The 20,188-nt window shown below is 44.1% G+C and overlaps 1 protein-coding gene across 11 annotated transcripts in view; it reads left to right on the top strand.

Annotated features, from left to right (window-relative positions):
* Positions 1-18,269, top strand: part of LOC119137572 (adhesion G protein-coupled receptor L2-like) — a 68,293-nt gene extending 50,024 nt beyond the window's left edge. For 4 of the 11 annotated variants that reach the window (XM_037276990.1, XM_037276983.1, XM_037276984.1 and 1 more), the window contains 13 exons: positions 35-218; positions 1,871-1,993; positions 2,449-2,654; positions 3,042-3,215; positions 3,891-4,100; positions 4,214-4,434; positions 5,870-5,936; positions 7,825-7,916; positions 8,856-9,024; positions 9,514-9,642; positions 10,240-10,336; positions 11,393-11,518; positions 15,809-18,269. In XM_037276990.1, coding sequence (XP_037132885.1) covers positions 35-218; positions 1,871-1,993; positions 2,449-2,654; positions 3,042-3,215; positions 3,891-4,100; positions 4,214-4,434; positions 5,870-5,936; positions 7,825-7,916; positions 8,856-9,024; positions 9,514-9,642; positions 10,240-10,336; positions 11,393-11,518; positions 15,809-16,629 — 2,619 coding nt within the window. In that variant the 3' untranslated portion in view covers positions 16,630-18,269. Of the gene's footprint in view, positions 1-34; positions 219-1,870; positions 1,994-2,448; positions 2,655-3,041; positions 3,216-3,890; positions 4,101-4,213; positions 4,435-5,869; positions 5,937-7,824; positions 7,917-8,855; positions 9,025-9,513; positions 9,643-10,239; positions 10,337-11,392; positions 11,519-14,875; positions 14,930-15,808 lie in introns of all 11 variants that reach the window. The other 7 variants (XM_037276991.1, XM_037276992.1, XM_037276986.1 and 4 more) reach the window with 4 other exon arrangements.
* Positions 18,270-20,188: the final 1,919 nt, after the last annotated feature.

Raw genomic sequence — 20,188 nt, 5'->3', positions numbered from 1 at the left:
ATGTGCATGGCTGACATTTGACGCGTGGTTACAGGCCATCGTGGACACGGTGAACAATCTCCTGAAGCCCGAGGCTCTGAAGTCGTGGCGCGACATGAACACCACAGAGCAAACGCACGTCGCCACTATGATGCTGGACACCCTGGAGGAAGGAGCCTTCGTCTTTGCCGAGAACCTCATCGAGCCGTCCATCGTCAAAGTGCCCGCCGAGAACATCGGTAAGTGGCCCGTCACTCACAATACTCGCCCTATTACTCGTCTCGCTGGCTGGCCCGCCGCCATCTTAAAGTAAAAGGAAATGTCTCCGCCGCTCCAAGACGAGCGTAATCCTCCACCGGCGCTTTTCTTTCTTTGCTTTTTTTTTTTTTTTCTTCTTCAAGGTGGTATCAGTCAGGTTAGCTTTCTACCTCATTGATTTTCCATCAGGCAAGTCACCTCATCGAGCGGCGGATGAACTGGGAACACACTCCCGGAGCTCGAAACAAAGACGCCATGTGAAGGACATTGTTCCACTGGCGTGGCCCTGGCCATTTACCTGAGCTGATCGCCAACTTTGTTCCCTGTCCGGGCGCTGATTAATACTTTTTTTTTTTTTAATGAGCTGTGGGCAGTTCTTAGGTATCTCTGAAGTAATGAGGGACCTCGGTAGACAAAAGCAGAATTTCAGAGTCAAAGGACCATTTTTCTCACGCTTTAAAGGGGGACGATTATTCAAAACGTGCTTTTTAATTGCCTAATTGTTGGGTCCCTTGAGTGCCTCCCAGAATTTGGATTTAAGTCAGAAGTAGTAGTCTGCCGATTTGCAATACCTTGGAGATGTAAAATAAATAAATAAATAAATACAATCGCTGAAATAAATGAATAAAACAAAACAAAAACAGAATCGCTGAAATAAACGAATAAATTAAAAAAAAAAACAGAATCGCTGAAATAAACGAATAAATAATATAAAAAAATAATAAAATAAAAAATATGCAACCCAATCTGTGGCTTTATCACTTCCATTTTTCATGTTACACAAAACAACTTGTGCTGTCGTCGGCAGTCTTGTCAAGATATTTACTTAAATAGATGACGCGAGGCTCTCGAGTCACTTCAACACTCCCAGGTGTCACTCGGTGAGCTGAAGTGAAAGTATCATATCCCGACCTCCTTTCACGAGGTGAGAAGAAGCGAGTGCTGCCGTTCGGATCCAGTTAGCAGGTGACCCGAACAACACCTCCGGCTGAGTGTCAGCAACACTGGAGCCTGGTTGCAAACGCAGCGCTTGAAGTAACAAAAAAAAAAAATCAAGACAGACAGCCAAGGCTGAAGAAGGGCAATCCCTCATCTTTGTCTGTCAGGAGCCATCTATCTACGGAAAGCCAGGCCATTTTCTGGTGCGAGCCAGCGAGCGGCGGCGTCCTCCTGACCCCGTCGGTAATTTCGTACATCAAAGGCAGCGCCACCCGGCAGCTGGCGCGGCGGCGGAGAGGAGGGGCTGTGGGAATTTGGAGGATTTTCACAGAGATTTGCTCATGGAGCCCAGAGTCATCTAAAGCCACGGGGGGTGGGGGGTGTTGAGGACGTCAAAGTAAAAGCTCAATGATATTTTTGATCCTCTGAATATTTGACATTCATGCGGCAGGAAGGCTGCACGCTCATCCTTTTGCAAGCACAATTCCTTGTTATTTATTTCTTTTCTATCCTCCAAACGCATTTGGCGGTAAGTAAATGGCACTGCATGGGGTCTTGTTTTCTCACCGGTACAATGAACCTCAACAAGCACCTGACGGTTGCGTTTGTTGTTTTTTTTTTTTTTTGCTCTATTAACCATTCTTGTCTTGTTTTTTTTTTCTGCCTCCCGTAACCGATGCATTGCCCCTCTCAGTGATGGATGTGTACGTGGTGAGCACAGACGGCCAGGTGCAGGACTTCAGGTTCCCACAGACCAGCAGGGGCGGATCCACTCTCCAGCTCTCCTCCAACACGGTCAAAGTCAACAGTAAAAATGGTGAGAGCACACAATAGTACCAAAAAAAAAGTCAATTGCAAGTCAACCTTTCTAGATGAAGCTGTCCTCATTTTTTGTTGCACATCAAGTTTTAATAATAATAATAATAATCATACCATAACAAATATGTAATGACAATGATTGATGTAATTCAGTTCATGAAATTAAAAACAAATTTAAATTAAAAAAATCAACAAATATTCTCTTGAATTATTTTTATTAATTAATTAAAAACAAATTTAAATTAAAAAAAATAATATTAAAAAAAATATCCTCTAGAATACATGTCAAATAAAAAAAAGTATCAAACCCTATGTAAACCATGACCCCCAACTCCCACCCAAAGAAATAAAGCAAATCCCTCAAGTGTCATCTTTCTTCTGCTCCGAGGTTGATTTCATGCCTGCGTGTGTGTTCTCCTCCCCCGCCGCTTTCATGAGCGTGATGTGTTGCAGGTGTGGCCAAGCTGGTCTTTGTGCTGTACAAACACCTGGGTCAGTTCCTCAGCACGGAGAACGCCACGCTGCGGGGCCTCGGGGACGGCGGCGCGCATAACCTCTCGCTCACGGTCAACTCCCACATCCTCTCCGCCTCCATCACCAAGGAGTCCAGCCGCGTGTTTGTGGCCGACCCCGTGATCTTCACGCTGGAGCACCTGGACGTAAGACCGCAGCTGCGCGCAAATCCGCCGACGCAAGCCATTAGACGGAAAACGTCAATGTTGCACTTTTTGTCACACATAGCAATTAGCCCAGATCACAGCGGAGAATCACAAAAGTCGAATTCCATCCGCGCGTCGCCATAGTAACCCTCGTTGCATCTCGTCTTTCTTTTATTCCCTAATTTGGATCCCTTTCATGCACTTCCTTCCCACCTTGGCGCGCACTCAAAGAATATAAATTGACACTTATTTGTACAACACGCGCTCCGCTCCCCTCCTCGCCGGCGCCGTCAGAGGCCTGAAAATGTACAAGGTGCGGCCATGCATATTGCAGCGCGCCCGCCGCTCATGTATGATTCATTTTTTTCCCCCTCCTCTTCCGTGCAGAAGGAGAACTACTACAATCCCAACTGTTCCTTCTGGAATTATTCCGAGCGGAGCATGATGGGATACTGGTCCACTCAGGGCTGCAAGTTGCTGGACACTAACAAGAGTCACACCACGTGCTCCTGCAACCACCTCACCAACTTTGCCATCCTCATGGCCCACCGGGGGAATGTGGTAAGTGGGGGGGAGGAGCTTATTCAATTTCACTGTGGTCACCGTCTAATATTTCACACATACGTGGTGGAGAATCGCTGAAAACGGGACGGCCGCAGCTTCAACTTCCTTCCTGCGTTTTGGTCACCAAATGCAATTTAATGACATGACGAATTGTAAACGTAGCGAGGACGGGGGCCGTCGTAAATGCGGGGGGGATGGCTTTGCGGCTGATTGAATAATGCGTCCCCCGCTCGTGAACCCGTCCCCCCCGTCATCTGTTTTAACCTCAACCTTAACCGCAGCTTGAAAGCGGAGCCCCCCGAGGAAGGGCTTAGCCTCTCGCCAATTGCCTTCGCAGCACCTCCGCCGCGGCCCTCGCCTTCAATAAAAGTGCAAATATCATAGGAGGATTTGCCCGACTTGCAGGAGTGATATTTTGCGCGCGGCACTCTGCTATTTTCATTTTTGTGTGAAACGGGCTTACCTTTTAGATCTTTGACCTCAGAAAGATGAAAGCGCCACAAGTAGCTCCGCATTACAGCTCCCTCCAAATGGCACTCGGTGGGCCGCAGATCTCCGGCAAGGCCAAACAAGCATGAACAGATTGCGCAACCTTTGATAGAAACCTGCACGTCTGAATTTTTTTTTTTTCTTCCCCATTCCTGTTGCGACCTTTTATGTCTCTGCTCACAGAGCAAAGGGAGCGTCCACGAACTCCTCCTCACCGTCATCACTCGGATGGGCATCGCCGTGTCGCTGGTGTGCCTGGCCATCAGCCTGTACACCTTCTGCTTCTTCAAGGGCCTGCAGAGCGACCACAACACCATCCACAAGAACCTCTGCCTCAACCTCTTTGTCGGCGAGCTCATCTTCCTGGTGGGCATCAACATGACCGAACCCAAGGTAACCGCTTAATTAGCTTTTTTTTTGTTTTGTTTTTCCCTCCTCGTCTTCAACTCCCCATTTAAGGTCTGACGGAAATTCCACCTCAATTCAACTTCTCTTTCTCCCGTCAGCTGGTGTGCTCCATCATCGCCGGCGTCCTGCACTTTTGTTTCCTGGCGGCCTTCGCCTGGATGTGTTTGGAGGGCGTGGAGCTGCACCTAATGCTGGTGGAGGTGTTTGAGAGCGAGTTCTCACGCCGCAAGTACTACTACCTGGCCGGCTACCTTTTCCCGGCGGCCGTGGTGGGCTTCTCGGCGGCCGTCGACTACCGCAGATACGGCACGCCGCGAGCGTAAGTTCGCCAATCCTACTCCGTCACTTCGGTAATGATGGCGATGACCTCTCTCTGGCCCGCTAGAAAATTTACACCCTGGCCAAGAGTAAAGCCGCAACACTAATGAATGCACCGGCTAGCTTCTCTGACCTACAGTTTTTTTTATTTTTATTCTTTGCACGCGGGTAATTGCCGACCTTGTCATTTAAAGGTTGATGTGCTTCTCTTCTGCTGGCTAGCAAAAAGAATTCTTTATTTATTTTCATTTTGCATCTTCATTCCTATGGCATAATTGTAGCTAAAGTGCGCTGAGCTGTTGACGCTTGTCACCAAAAGTATTGGGACGGTGAGGGCGAATCTATTTCGGCTTGACAACTCAAGATGAATCTGCGACAGATATCGGCATCTGATTTTGAATCCAAAATATTTATCTCAATGCGGAGGAACAGCAACTCGACTCTGAGCCTTTCCCCGCCGAGCGAGTTTCTCATCCTCAGATGTGTCCTGTCCCATTAATTATTCAAACAAGAAATGCCGCCCCACTTTCTGATTTGGTTTTCATCTTTGAAGACGAGTTGCCTTCTGTGGATGAAAAGCTGAATGGGGATCCTCCCAAATCCAAAAGTGACTCAGTTCCAGAGCATCTGATCCAAATTAGTGGAGTCAACCTCCTGTACGTTCACCCTGAGCTGAGCGTAGGCATGACCACAACAACAACAAAATAATGGATCCCTAATATCTCAATTCACCATGGCAACAGCGAGAAAAATGTCAAGTTACATACTTCCTACTCCCTCGGTAGCGAAGATGCTACTGTGAGTTTGGTATCTATGGAAATATATCGCAAAAACAAAACCGCTGCGGCCGAGAAACCGCGCGAAAGCAAAGTGATGGCGAAGATGCATAACGTTGCGTAACGTTTCACCGCACTTTAAAATCATAGCATATAAGCATTTTATTGAATAACATCTGATTTTCATCAAGCAGCAACTGAGATGCGTACTTGGAAGCAGATTAAAATGTAATAGTGGATCAAAACATCATTCAGGAAGCCATGATTGGACTTGAATTTGGTTTTATTCATACCTTACTAATTGATTAAGTAAACATTCATTTGGTGTTTGACACATCTCCATTTGTGGCAATTTTATTTACATATTTGCGCTATTGATTTGTGACCGTTTATATAAATTACTTGCAAAAAAAAAAAAAAAGGATTACCGTTTCAGTTCCGCTCGGCCAAAAGAGGGACACTTTTGGAATATGTCTCCCATCCATACTATTGTTCACAAGCTAAAATTATATCTGCTGTAATTAGACAGCATTTGTAAATGTTAAATTACATGAGATTTTTTAAATAGACAGATGAGGCCATTCATTGATTTGACTCTTTACTACTCCAATCTCTTGAACCTTATTTAGGCTTTTTAATGACCTTTTTTTCCCTCTCCAGGTGCTGGCTGCGGGTGGACAACCATTTCCTCTCAAGCTTCGTCGGCCCAGTTACTTTCTTAATCGTGGTAAGTCGAAAAAGCTCTGAACTCAGGTTATGGATTTTATTATTTTTTTTTTGTTATGCAAGCCGCCTCCGGATCAATTTGCATGAAAGCCAAGTGGTGCCATTAGCGCCGCTGACACGAGGACATCTGCGGCATCCACTCGGCCATGAAAAATCCTTTGGAATCAGAAACAACTTAAAGGCTTGCTCGGAGGAGGAGGAGGAGGAGGATGGTGGTCTCATCTAGAGTTGTCACGGGCATGAAGGTCATTTGCTCAGTAGGAATACAAGATGGAAGAAGCGAGTGGGTGGGCAATATGACCTTTGGCGGAGGATCGTGTTTTGTCTCCCTGCCGGCTACACAATTTAAAAGACATTTTGTTTGAACCCAATCATTTGAGCAAAAGTATTGGAACAAGATACGTAAAAATGACACCAGCTTGACATATACCTTCCAGGAAGGAGCCATGATGTCAGACATGAGATACATTTGACTGCAAATGATGCCTTGCACCATTGAAAGACTTGAACAAGTATCGGTTCTTGGTATCGGCGACGACTCCATTGTATGTGATTCTACTTGAAATTGCAATAACCTCAATTCACTAAAATACCATTTCCTCAAATAGTGGCCCCGAAATTAATCCACAGCATGTATCGATAAGTGTCTTCTCCAAAATGAACAAGCAGATGTCCCTTTTGACGACCCCGTCCACAAAACTGCCATGTCCGTAGCTTGTAAAATCAAGCTCGGAATTGGCTGAGTTCCTTTTTTTTTTTAGATGAATTTGGCAGACGAGTAAGAAAGACCTTCAGAGCCCGAAAAGGCTTTCTCCTCCTGTAAATTTGATGGGCTGTTGTCGTTACTGCCCTAAATGCATCATGCAGACAGAAGTCAAGCGCAGCGGAACGGCACAAAGCATCCGGAAGACGGTGGCCTCACCTTCTGATCGTTAACTTTCCCCGCAAGCTTTCCTTTTGTTTCGTCAGGAAATAAGCTTTTGAGGAGATTTCAGGGTATTTGAGAATTCACTTTGAGTGAGTCATACGGCAACGAGGAGAAGGCTTTATCCAATTCCCCCTCATAATTTACGGATGCTAGTCTTTGGAAAATGTCTCTTAATCAACCAATTGCTCAATATCAAGATCTTATCAAGCCTATTGTACATTACTATCAATGATCTCGTTTCATAAACAATATTGAATGGACACTAAAGGGTTCAGGCCACTGGAAAGCCATTTGCTAACCAAAACAGCAGCACATGAACAGTCTCTTGAAGGAATTAAATTGTGGGCTCTCGACACATTTTGGAAATGAGGTCATTGGGCGTCGTTAAAGCATTTCAACCAAGCATATTTTCTTTTAAAAGTTCAATAAAGGCCTCCACCCTAATCGATTCATCCCCAAATTGGAGGCCTCCCCCTTTCTCTGCTTGAAGATACAGAATACAATTGTTGGAGTATATTCCTGTCACGCCAGGCACTTCATCACATTTTGAATCGTTTCTTTTAGTCGATACTGCACGCTGGAATTCCTTTCAAAGGTGTTATGCGAAATTGAAGCCCGTCTCTTTCCTTTTCCGCACGCTGGCTCTGAGCCCTCCGGTGCTTCCCGGGACACCAGGAATGTTGGAAAACATGACGGGATGAATGGCTCGAAAAAATATGGCACCTCACCTTCATTCTTTTCCCCTCAAGTGCTTGTCTGGAGCCTTTCTGATCATTTTCGCTGCCTCCATATGAAGCATGTTGCCGCCTGAGGTCGAGCGCTGGCGTTAACCTCTTATTAAACGAGAAAATCTGCTGAAGTATTTAATTTTTCGCTCGGTAAACTTTCCGCCACCGTGCTCGAAAGTCAGTCTGACTCTAAGTGCACCGCGTTGCAGCGTGACACGTGTTTGTTTTGACAGGTCAACGTCCTCTTCCTGGTGGTGACCATGTACAAGATGGTGAAGAAATCCACCTCCATTCCACCCGATTCCTCCAGGCTGGGGGGGATCAGGTGAGAGTCATCCCTCAGGGACGATCAGGTGTTGCTCAGTCTAAAAACAGACAGTACCGCACTGCTACCGAAAGATGCATTTAAAATATGGACCGTGAAGGCATCGCGGCCATTTCATGTCGAGGTCGTGCAGAGTTGATGTATGGAACGCAGCCCGGCAGATCTCTCTGACTGCTCCTGTCAAACAGCGACCATACAAAGTACAAAATATCGGATTGGACTTCAAAATCGTTCGAACAGACGTATAATGTTAATTGAGACTTACATGAAAGCTTCGAGTCGGCTCGCATTGAATATTTTTAATTTCAAGGTCAGTGCGGTAGTGCACAAAGGCCAAAATCAGAAGAAGAAAAAAACCTGTCTCCAGGTCGTATATTTTATTTTTGTTCATGACAGCATCACGAGATTTGATTTCTTTCTGTTGGAGTTGTTAGAAAACGGGTTGAACCGCACACGTCGAGGAAGCAAAAGCTCCAAAGCGATCATCACAACAAGCCGACGTGATTAATGACCCAATTTCTCTCATTTTGCACATTTTCCTTTTTATAGGTTTCCTAATCAAAGCTTGTTTGGCTCACATTTGACTTTTCATCCCCAGCTGTCACATCTCATTAAGCGCCTCTAATTCGGGCGCTAACTCAAATCAGTTGCGCGTGTACAAAAGTTAAACGGGAGGTTACATCCTGTGCGATTATGAGCTCAAATGCGGTCGCGAGCACGCAATCGGCCGTCTTTCTCCATTCCGCCTCTCGTTTTTCCTACTAAGATTTCCCGGAGTCGCGCGCTCTCTCCGGGGGCGTCTCACTTGTCGACAGTCGTCATCCAAACTGACTCGCGAGCGATCGCGTTTCCTCCGGGCTTTTCCCGGAAGCGGCACGAGCAAAACCTTTACCGTGTCTCATTATTATTCTTTTTTTTCCATCTGCTCCTGTGGGACAGGTCCTGGGTGTTGGGAACGTTTGTCCTGCTTTGTCTTTTGGGCCTGACGTGGTCCTTTGGCCTGTTTTTCCTCAACGAGTCCTCAGTGGTGATGGCGTACCTCTTCACCATCTTCAACACCCTTCAAGGAATGTTCATCTTCATCTTCCACTGCCTCCTGCAGAAGAAGGTAACGCTTGTGTCAATGACACCCAATGTCGACATTCTATCTTTAATTTGTGGGGGGAAAAAAAAATACTTTTGCACATGTTGATGGCACTCGGAGTTGTACCGCCAATTACCCCAGTTAATTTCACATTTAAAGTCTGACACGTTTGGCAAATGGAATTCACATCTCACGACAGGTCAATGAGGCGGAAATCAGGGCCACCTTCAAACTTCATTGACTCTTGAAATTTCCAAGTTACGCTCTGTGGATGTGTCACAAGCTGAGAAAGGAGAATATTTTTATTGTTTAATAAAACGCTGGTTAAAGCTTTGGCACTGAATCAACACTTGGTTGAAGTTTTTTTTTTTTTTGCTGTTCTTTTTTTAAAAACAACCCATAATCATCGTCTGGGTAAATGTATGTTTTAAGGAGCATTTAAGGAGCTATTGGGTGACATTTGATAAAAGCTTCCGAAGGCTCGCAACCTGACCTGTCCTTTTTCCTGCGCAGGTCCGCAAAGAGTACAGCAAATGTTTCCGTCAATCTCGATGCTGCGGCGCCCTGCCGCCCAAGGGCCCCCACAGCTCGGTAAAGACGGCCACGTCTCGGACCACGGCGCGCTACTCTTCCGCTACCCAGGTCAGTCGTGGCAAAAATGGTGCCCACTTAGATGCGTAGCCATGCAGAAAGAATTTGTATCATTTAACACCTAGCGCTCCTGTGTGGAGCAGCCAAGACCAAGAAAAAAAATTCCCAAGACTAGAGCGTTCATCTCATGGACTAAATTACTCCGAGTTTCCCCAACTTTATTGAGCCAAGGCGCAACCAAATAAAAGTGTCACAAAAGGTTTATATAATTAAGTAATGGCGGTTTAGTTTCAATTTACTCGCTCTGTGTGAAACCAAAAAGCTTCTTCTGTCCCGTGAATGGTAACAAGTGGGAACGCAACCTTCTACCATCGAGCGGAAGAGCACTTCATTGTCACTAATACATGACTTGTCGTTTATGAATAATCATTTTTAAAGCAATTAAGTACAATTCCAAAATTCCCTTCTGCACATTTGAGCTTACAAAACTCCATTTGAAGATTTCCTATGGGAATTGCTGCGGAATGAAAAGGCAATCTTTCAGTTATCCATTTTTAGATGAGACGCAAAGTTGGAGACGCTAAAGCACTTAAACGCTGACGGCGACACACTGTTGATGGGCGTCTCCCTTTCTCGGTGTGCACGCAGAGCCGCATCAGGCGCATGTGGAACGACACGGTGAGGAAGCAGTCGGAGTCCTCCTTCATCTCGGGAGACATAAACAGCACTTCCACCCTCAACCAGGGTAAGCAAGCCGCTAGGTGTTATTCTCTTTGAGATCCCGTTTGTCGCTTTAATGGCGGCGGGAAGGATGCAGACTTTAAAAGCCCTTTTTTCCCCGCCTTTTTCGCTTAAGCGTTCAAAAATAGCACACAATAGCGTATCACAAAGTCTGGAGCTGTCTGCTGTTCTCTCCTGCTGCTTTTTGGATCATCTTTTAAGAAGAAAAAAAAAGTAGTCGTGATATTTCAGGCCTGATGGGTTGAAATGGCGGCACTGGTGACAGGAGAGGCCTCTCACTCATTTGGAGCCGACAGAGCTTGTCAGGGGGAAGGGGAGGGATGAGATGAGTGAGTCAGGCGGAGGTCAGAGCGTGTTTGGCGATTAATGCCGACACTGCCAAAGCTCCCCGCTGCGCCGCTGCAGATTTGGAGCGTAATTAGAAATCTCAAGCTTTTTTTTTCTAAAAAAGCACGCCAGCGCAGCGAAAGCAAGCTCACCGACCTAAATCTAAATGAGCGAGATGATTCGTTATATTCTTTACACAGACGGTCGGCATGCGGCGGGTGATAAGAATGCAGTGTTTTTGTCTTGCGTCTCGGCTGGATGATTTTTGTATGGAGGAATTTGTTACACATAAACGCTGCGGATGATCGCGTTGTCGACACGTGTCGCGCTAATATTGTTTGACTGCTTGTTAGGGGGATGTCTCGCGAAGGGCGACGTCTTTATGCTTCCCGAGTGTGGGCTCCTTTTTTGGAAGCGTATGTGTTGATTTCAAAGTTTTAGAAAGGTTCTTTTTTTTGTAGATTTAACATTAAGCAGCTTGAAGCCGTTTTTTGTGGGTTGCCTGATTTCACGCTTTGAGAATATTGTGAGAGAAATGAACATCGATGTATGCTAAGTGGACTTCATTTTGAATTTGGATGTTTTGCCAGGGGTGAGGCCTGAAAAGGTTTTCGAAAGTCTCTAAAACATCAATGTAGCTGCATGCTAAATGGGATTTGCTTGCTAGCAGTGCACTAAGTTGATTTGGTGTGTTGAAGTGGATGAAATTGCTCTCCTTGTTTTTTGATTTCAGGCATGACGGGCAACTACCTCCTCACTAACCCCCTCCTCCGTACCCACGACATTAACCCTTATAACAACCTGCTGGCAGAGACGGTGGTGTGCAACACTCCTTCTCCACCGACCTTTCACTCTCCAGGTGTGCATCTCCTGCCTCCACTGCCTGCCTGCGCTTTTCATTTGTTTGCAAGCTAACGTGTTGAAGACAAAAAGACCCACTTAGTATAACACTCGTCAAAAGCTATTTTTAATCAGGGGATGGCCTTATGTGTCCCTAAAAGTATTTTTAATATATAATTTCCAAAATGTTTTTTAAATGTTTTTATAATAATAATATGAGGAGCACAATCCATTTAAAACACTTAAATCATATATGTTAAATTTATAATTAAAAAAATGTATTGTAGAAAATATAAGACAGGATAACTTGTAAGAATTCATAGCAATCTTAGCATTTTATTTTACTTGTAAGAATTGAGTCTATAATGTTACAAGAATATCTGATTTTTTCTCTTCAAAAAGTCTTTGAATAGCATTTTATTTTATTTTGTTTCTCCATTGGCTCTTTTGATTTATCCTGTGGCACCAAAAAAAAGCTGTTTACTTCTTTCTTCCATGTAGTATCGGTTATTCAACTTTGGCAGTCAGAGAATCAAGTAATGATGGATGTGTGCGAGATCAAAGCAAAGTCCAGTCTTGGTGATGGACTCAAACCCTGACTTTTATTTTTCCCTCCCATCTCAAGCAAAGCATTACCTACAGGAATAAGGCACGAAGACCTATCTTGCTGCTCGTTAGTGGAGCAAAAGAACAGCGCGAGATGCTGTGAAATCTCATTCTCTACTCTTGAGATTTAAAATATATTATTTAAACCTGCCGAGTAAAAAAAAAAAAAAATCTGAAAATTCAGAATTGGCGCAAAAAAATGATCTAGAAATATTTGTCGCAAATATTTTTTGAATAATGTGATTGAAAACAGGAAAACAGACGTGAAAAAGTGTGATCGTTAACGCATCTGGTGGGGGGTCATCATTTGCGCCACTGATCGTTGGTCGGCGGCGAGAAACACTATGTAAAGTTTTCTTTTATTTAGTCGATGTTGACTTGTATCCGCGCTGACCTATTTGCACGTTGCCGCAGTTGTGGGGAGGGGGGGGGGCAATCAGAGGGAAGAAAAGACATGCGCGATGCAGCGCCGGCGCACGGTCGTAGCCCTCAGATATTCTCCCCATTTGATGTTAAAAGAGAATGGAGAAAAGCAACAGCAGCATGATGAAAGTCCAACAGTGGAACAAATGCCTTCAACTCAGTACAACCTTTGTTTTGGTCTGCTGTTCGGTCATTTGCTTGCTACGGAGCAAAGTCAGAAAGCTACAAAAGCAGCATCGGAAATCAAATGCGTTGCTTAAAACCATAATGTCCAACATTTGTTCTGTCAGACAGTCTTTTTTGGAACAAAATGTCTTCCATAGCATTCAAGTGAGGTATATATATTTTTAATGTATGTTTTTTAGTAAATCAATTGACTCCAAAACATTTGCGTGTGTGTAGATAAAGTTAGCTAAGTTAGCTAATCATTAAAGTTAGCTAATCATTTTTACGTTGTTAAAGTTAGCTAATAATTATTAGATTGTTTCAAAAATATTTTGAGTTCTTTTTAGGATTTTTTTTGTGTTTTTAAGTTCTAGCCTGAGTCAGCCAACCAATCATTACATCCTGCATTATCGTAACGTAACACGCTAACGCTGTAGTAAAGTCATATATACGTACATGTCGTCTTTTGCTGTGGCTCTCGTAAATTGGAAACCCGATGTATTTCATTTAATTACCTACATTTAAATAGCAACGGTTGATTTAGATCCAACATTTCCACGTTAGCTGTGGCTCAGTCCTGCCTCTAGAGGAACGTTAGCCACATTTACAGTCCTATTTATGAGTCGATCAAGAAGCAATCTAACATATGGACCGGTGTTTTCCTGGAAACCCAATGACGGATTCCCAAGCAGGAAAGGTCGCAGCGGGAGAAGCGAGCTTCTTTTCACATTTGGCCTGCTGTAATCGTTACATTTAACGCTTTGGGGAACGGAAAAAAAAGTCCGATCGTCATGTCTTATGAGTGTATTAATACTAAGTAATGCTCGGCAGATGTTCCTCCTCGCGCCCGACAAGTATCGCAAACATCTTGGATGAATTTTCCTCTGGATGGATTCCCAGAGTGCAGCTGTCCACACTGATTCAGTTCCTCATCTTTCCCAAGCACTCTCCCAACTGTAAAGCTCCCAGCAGACAATACCTGTCCGTGCATGAACACATGCAAATTTCGATTCGTCCAATAATCACCCGATTTCTTTCCACCTCTGTGCTCCTTTTTTCATCCCTTAGCTGTTCTTCGAAGAAATCCCTTTCATGTTTGCTTGCTGTCATCTTTTCATATTTTTCTTTGATTTTCTTTGATTTTTTTTTCCGCCGGGCTAGCCGCCGCTAAAATGTCAGCTCCTCGCAAAAAAAAAGGCCGTGTCGCCGCCCCATAAAATCCTCGCGTGAAATCAAAGTACATCAAACTAGAGCGAAAGTATGAAGGTTAGCTCAAGTGCTCGGGAAAACAACAACAGCAGCAACAAACAAAACAATCAAGCTGCCTTCTCAAGGTCGGAATTTATTTATTTATTTTTTAAATGTGTGTCTGTTGTACGGCTCACTGAATAGTCAACTCGCATATGTCAAATTAAACCTCCACTTGGTTTGTCGCTTTGATTGTACTTCGTTAATTATTGCAATTGTATATTTTTAGTTTTTAATTTTTTTGGTGCTATAAATAAAAACTTACAAGAACATTTTTGGGTGAAAAAAAAATCATTTTAATCTATTGTGTTCACAAATTTTTCTTCAATTACAGCTAGCATCCTTTTAATGTAAACAAAGTTTTGAAAAGTCATATTTCATATCAAAAAACAGTGAGTTCCCATGTTACATAGCTGGAGTTACCGTTTCCTGCCAAAATGACTGCTGCAGTGTTGTATGTTATATAAATATAAAGCTCTCAAACCGGCTCTCGAAGGTGCTTGAATTTGACATTGGCAAAGGCGAATGAACTCCGTCTGTGCGCGCGTGTGTGTATGTGTGTGTACATGTGTGTCTTATATAAAGCAAGGCAAAAGTCATGTGTCAATCAAAAGTAAGAGTTTGGAGCTTGGAATAATTGACGCTAGCAGACGTGTGCTTGCCGCTGAGCTTTTTCCTTCACCTGCTGAGTCTAGGATTCAGTCGTCCTTGCTTTTGTCCTCCTCTAAAAGTGTCCATCACACGCACACGCAGAAAAATCCGAACAAAGCCTTTTATTATCTTTTATTCAAAGGACACAAGCCGACTGAATTTGACTTTTCCTGCTTTTTGGTGTCTGATTTGAGTAATTTTGTTGTTTCCGCTGCAATTTTAAAAAACGGCGTCTTTTTGTTTTCCCACTTTCTTTTTGTTTTGTTGTTTTGTTGCACATCAGCTGTGCTTAGGCCTGATAGCCTGAGCAGACACACTTGATGTGAGTGGTGGCAAAGTGAGTCATTGCACCGTGCCTGCGTGTGTGTCGTAACGTGTGTGTGTGTGTGGTTTATTGTGGAGGGGTGCACAGAGGTGGCGGGCCATCTGTGTTCCACACCGCTCATTTTTTTTTTTTTTTTTTTGTCTTCTTGGAAGAGGTGGAATGTTTTATTCATTGTTAATGTTCAACTCACTTGTGCTTTTTCTCTTTCTTTGTTCAGCGTGTCTGTGGCTGCTTTGTGTGCTGCTGTGTTGTTCTCGTAGCGCTGCTTTGTGTTTCTTCTCGTCATGCCATCTCTCGTCATGACACAGATATTGTTCGGGATCAACTTTTAGCTCATGTCCACAAACACATGGGTATTTTTTCCCTCCTGATATATTTTATGATTCTGTTGTTGTCTGCTTATGTTTATATGATGATAATAATAATACAAAATGCTGACTAAATCTATTAGAAGCCAAAGAACACATCTCAAAGATCTTAAATAATTATGCACATCGACATCTGTACGTGTCAAATTAAATATTATTATACAGCACTCCCGCGACCCCCGTGGGGACTGAGCGGTTCAGAAAATGGATGGATGGATGGATATATGATCAATTAGTTTCATTTTTTATCAGGTATTATTAAATTTAATTAATATATTTTTCTAATGTGCTGTACGTGATATTTTTAAGTACTTTTTAAAAATACCCTTGATTTTGTGGATGTGGCAATAGACTGGCTCTCGCCATAGTGGAAACCTGTTTTGGAGCTAATCGGGTCGTCATGAAAATAAGCCAGCAAGTGTCCTGAGCAGTATCAAGTCCATGCCGATGGTCTATTTATGCTGTTGTTAGTTAGAAGGCAGAAAATGTCATCTTGCGTGTTCCCTCCTGTCATTTGTTGCAGGACAGCAGTCTCTGAGCAACAGCAGGGACATCAGCGCCATGGACACCCTCCCCCTCAACGGCAACTTCAACAACAGCTACTCCCTGCGAGAGGACGACTATGAAACCGTTGGCGTGCGCGCCCCCCCGCCCGACATGAGGGGGCTCAACCTGGACGACGTCGCCTTTGAGAAGATGATCATATCCGAGATCGTGCACAACAACCTGCGGCCTCGCGTTGTCCCGAGAGGCCGCGGCGACGTCCAGCGGAACACGACCCCGCCGCTGGTCCCGCAGACCAGGGCGGCCGTGGACCGAGGCGGAAGCGGCAGCGAGGACGACGCCATCGAGGTGGATCACGTCGAGGCGTCGTCCCCGCAGAGAGGAATCGGGCGGGAAGGCCACGCACCCTTGGAGGTTCTCCTGCACCACCACCACAAGGAGGCCCTCGAGGCCCCGCTCTTGCCCCAGAGGACTCACTCCCTGCTCTACAATGCCCAGAAGGCTCCCAGGCAGCTGGAGGGCCAGGTGGAGACCTCCGCGCCAGGTGAGGACGCGAGCAATAACAACAGAGACTCGCTCTACACCAGCATGCCCAACCTGAGGGACTCGCCCTCCGCTTCACCGTACCCGCCCGAGGAGGAGGACGAGGACGAGCTCTCCCCCTCCACCCGGAGCGACGGCGAGGACGCGTACCATAAAAGCATGCCCGAGCTCGCCGACGCACCCCCGCTGTCCTACTACCACATAAACCGAGCGCCCAGTGACGGCTTTGTCCCCCCGCCGCCCGCCACCCAAGAGGGGGACGGCGACGGACAGATGCAGATCATCACCAGCCTCTGAGCTCAAACCCCGAGTGGGCAGGTCTTATCAGTTGATGTCAGGTGAGCTGCAGAGTCCGGCTCCGCACTCCTCAAGCGCCCCGGGAAGCTGAGACGTTGTCGGGGTGGGTAAAGGAATGAGTCGCTGACATTTTTCTTGTTTGCACATGGAACTCGTTGACACTCGAGAAGTTCTTCTGAGGCCTAAACGTGAACTGTGAACACCTCGCTGACAGACTATGGAGATGCACAGACACCAATTTGGCAACTCTTGCAAGATTGTTTTTTTCAGTTACAGACCACACACATAAAAAAAAAAAGTTTGCTCTTACTGTGTGCGGTGTGTGCCGATAATCACGACACAGGACACCACGCACATCAAGCTTCTGCTCCACCACACGATCTACAACCTGGTCCTCCAAGACAGAAACGTTGCAAGATCCATCGTGATGGGCGGATGTTCATGTTCTCAAGAAAGACCTGCGCTGGAAACTACGTCTGGCGAACCTGTTTTATACAAAATGTGACATCTTGTTTGTTTTTATTTGTGGATGCTTCCTTGTTCCTCAGTCAGGGTATTTCTCGGTTGGCTACATTCCGTTCCACGTCACAGTTCAAGGAGTCATGACTCAGGAGTAGTTGGCTTTCATAAACCAGGCTCTTTCCAGACCAGTGGTTCTTAACCTGGGTTCGATCGAACCCAAGTCGGTCTCAGGGGTTCGGCAGAGCCTCCACTGCGGGGGTCCGAACACACATTTATCGTGTAAAATCGTGATAATGCATATCTGAACTGGTCTCGCAAAGGCACACTGATTTGCAGGTATGTCATTTGTTGAGTTCATGCATTGTGTTGGTTTTGTTCTTTGAATAAGGTGATGATCATGCAAGGCTCATTTTGTGCACCAGTAAAAAAAACATCTATGTCTTGAATTTGATTTTTTTTTTTTTTTTAATTTTTGGCTAAAGAGGGGTTCTGTGAATGCGCAAGTTCGGTACTTCCAACAAGGTTAAGAACCACTGTTCTAGACAAACTCCACAGTTGCGATTGTAAAGTAATGAACCCACTAATTCCGACTCAGGCCTTACTATATTTTCTCTATTGCACAATTAACTTGTCAAAGTAACAGCTGAAGAATTTATATTTTGCTGTACCACTCGTGTAAAAGATAGGAAAATGTTTTAAAAAAGTAGTTAAAAAAAAAAAAGGCAACCATTCATAAGTTAACCCCTCTTTCATGTTAATAGATGTCTTCATGTAGGGTTAATAAAAACAGAGAAAATGTGCTTTTATTGCCTCTCACACTTGACCTGTTGTATGATCAAATATGTTTTAAAAGAAGAAGAAGAAAAAAAAACAGTATTTGGGGAGAGATTTGAATCCATACGCTCACGTCTCTGCTTGTGAAGTGCTTTTGCTTTCATGGACAACTCTGAAGGAAATGTGTCACCCAGACTTTTTGTTTGTGGACACTTATCTTTCTTTAACGCTTGTTAATTTATTAATGGAACTATTTGTTTGAAAAAAAAAAAAAAAATTCAAAGGTTGTTGCGGCACTGATTAGATTCATGTTATTTCTTTTGTAAGAGCCCTTTGTCAGCTGATATTTAATTCAACTCCTGTTTGATATCAATTAAATGTGAATTTTTTTTCTTGTTCACAAATGTCCCAATGCTTATTTTGACAATCTTTGTTTGCGTCGTGAAATGCCAAAAGAAACGACATTTGGATTTGTATCGTGCAACCTACGAAGGTACCAGCCTCCGTTAGATCCTACAGGTTATCTTGCTGTTTGTGGCGTAGTAGAAAAACTTTTCTCAGGAATGTTCCCTTGGTATTAGGTCATACGTTTGGGCCTACTGGAATCTTACATCGTCGCTGTCCGCCGCGTATCAGTCTGGTGACCTCTGGGGAGGATCCCCATGCGTTTAGATGCATGATTGATGCAATAAAGCGCATCCTGACCAAAATTTGTATCATCTTATCTTTAGTGGCCAGATGTGTACAAGCAGAGGCAATTTGCGAATCCCCTCCAAAGGCGTCTTGTAACAGGGTTTGATTCATGAACCATCCAGCAGACACGGTGCTGCATTCCAGAATCATTTGTTTGTTTCTGTACAACACAAATCCTACAATCATTTGTTTTACTCCTCAAACCCCGGAGGGAAATAAGTGTCTCTTTCTGCGCTAAGTGCTCAGCTGTGTTCATTGGCATTCGCTAACTAGGTCTCTTTATGCAGCTAGTTAGGAGGCCGATTGTTAGCTATTTTTTTCCTGGGAAAAGATAAGCGAGCTGCCAAGAGTGGTCCGAAATAGTAATGATACTGTGGGAGCCCTAAACAATGAACTGAAACTTGGAAGTAATTTCCCACAGGATGAACTGGGTAAAATGTAACAGACGTCTGATTAGCAGCCAAGAAAATTGCTTTAGTGCTGGCAAAAACAACCCGAATGCATCATAGACTAGGTGACCGTAGGTGTCTTTGAAAATCATTTATTATACCATCTTTCTATAATATTCAGTCACATAACAGGGATGGATTAAATAATGTATATTGTATCTACAGGTATACCAAACAAGCAGTAAAGATAAGTGAAGATGGATAATGGCTTGCTAGCTAGCGTTTAGATAAGTCACTCTTTACATTATAGCTTGTTAGCTAGTGTTCATTATTTATGCTAATTGTAGAATGTTTTATTTTATAGTCTATTTATATATTTTAAAGAGTTTTCCACCAGAACAAATATATGTTAGAATACAGCTGTCTAGCTTAGTAGCAGGATAGCTCATAGCTAAATTGCTGTCATTTTTTCCCTCTTGTTTTTTTACAGGGATTAACCAGTCTTGCAAGCTAACGACAGTGGTGGTAAGTGGGTTTTTTTTGTTTGATTGTTTGTTTTTGGGCACAGAGACTAATATTTCAAGTTACATTTTACGGATTTGTCTTGCAAAAAAATTTATTTTACGGTAGAATGATACATATTCTGTTGCTAGCTTTCAAAATTTAGGAAGAGAGCTGTGTTAGAAAGGTTCCTATGTTGATGTTGAAAATCAATATATATTTTTGGGTTGAATGTTGTGTTGGAAAGTTACGTCACCACGCCTTAAGTCTCGCGTGAGTTATATCAGCTTATCGCGATTGTTGCAGCCCGCGCGCAGTGGTAAATTGCAGATGGCGGGAGTTAAAGTGGCTAGTATCGTGTGCGTATTTGCCAAAAAGTGAGTATATACATTTAAGTGTTACTCCAGTTTACGGTTGTGCTGTTTGTCTGATCGCAAATTGTTTCGTGTGTGCGCCATTTGGTTGGTAGCTTCGGCGCGCTCCTTTAAGTTTCCCTCGCATCATACGAGTAGCCGTTACGTAGCTCCACGGCGGCTAACGGTCGCCAGCAAGTGTGTTTTCTTGTCTCGGTGACTTATGTTTGGTGTGTTGTCTAGAGTACTTCATTTATGTTTATTTAGTATGGCGGAATTGTTACGCGCAGTTAGTTATGTGATGTGTGACGTCAGAAGTTGAGCATTGACTTACTGTATTTCTGTCTGTTGCAGAACCACACACACACACACACACACACACACACA

The sequence above is a fragment of the Syngnathus acus genome, chromosome 17 (genome assembly GCF_901709675.1).
Source record: "Syngnathus acus chromosome 17, fSynAcu1.2, whole genome shotgun sequence".
NCBI classification, from domain to species: domain Eukaryota; kingdom Metazoa; phylum Chordata; class Actinopteri; order Syngnathiformes; family Syngnathidae; genus Syngnathus; species Syngnathus acus.
Note: the sequence above shows the minus strand (reverse complement) of the source record. Positions and strands in the feature narration are given on the sequence as shown.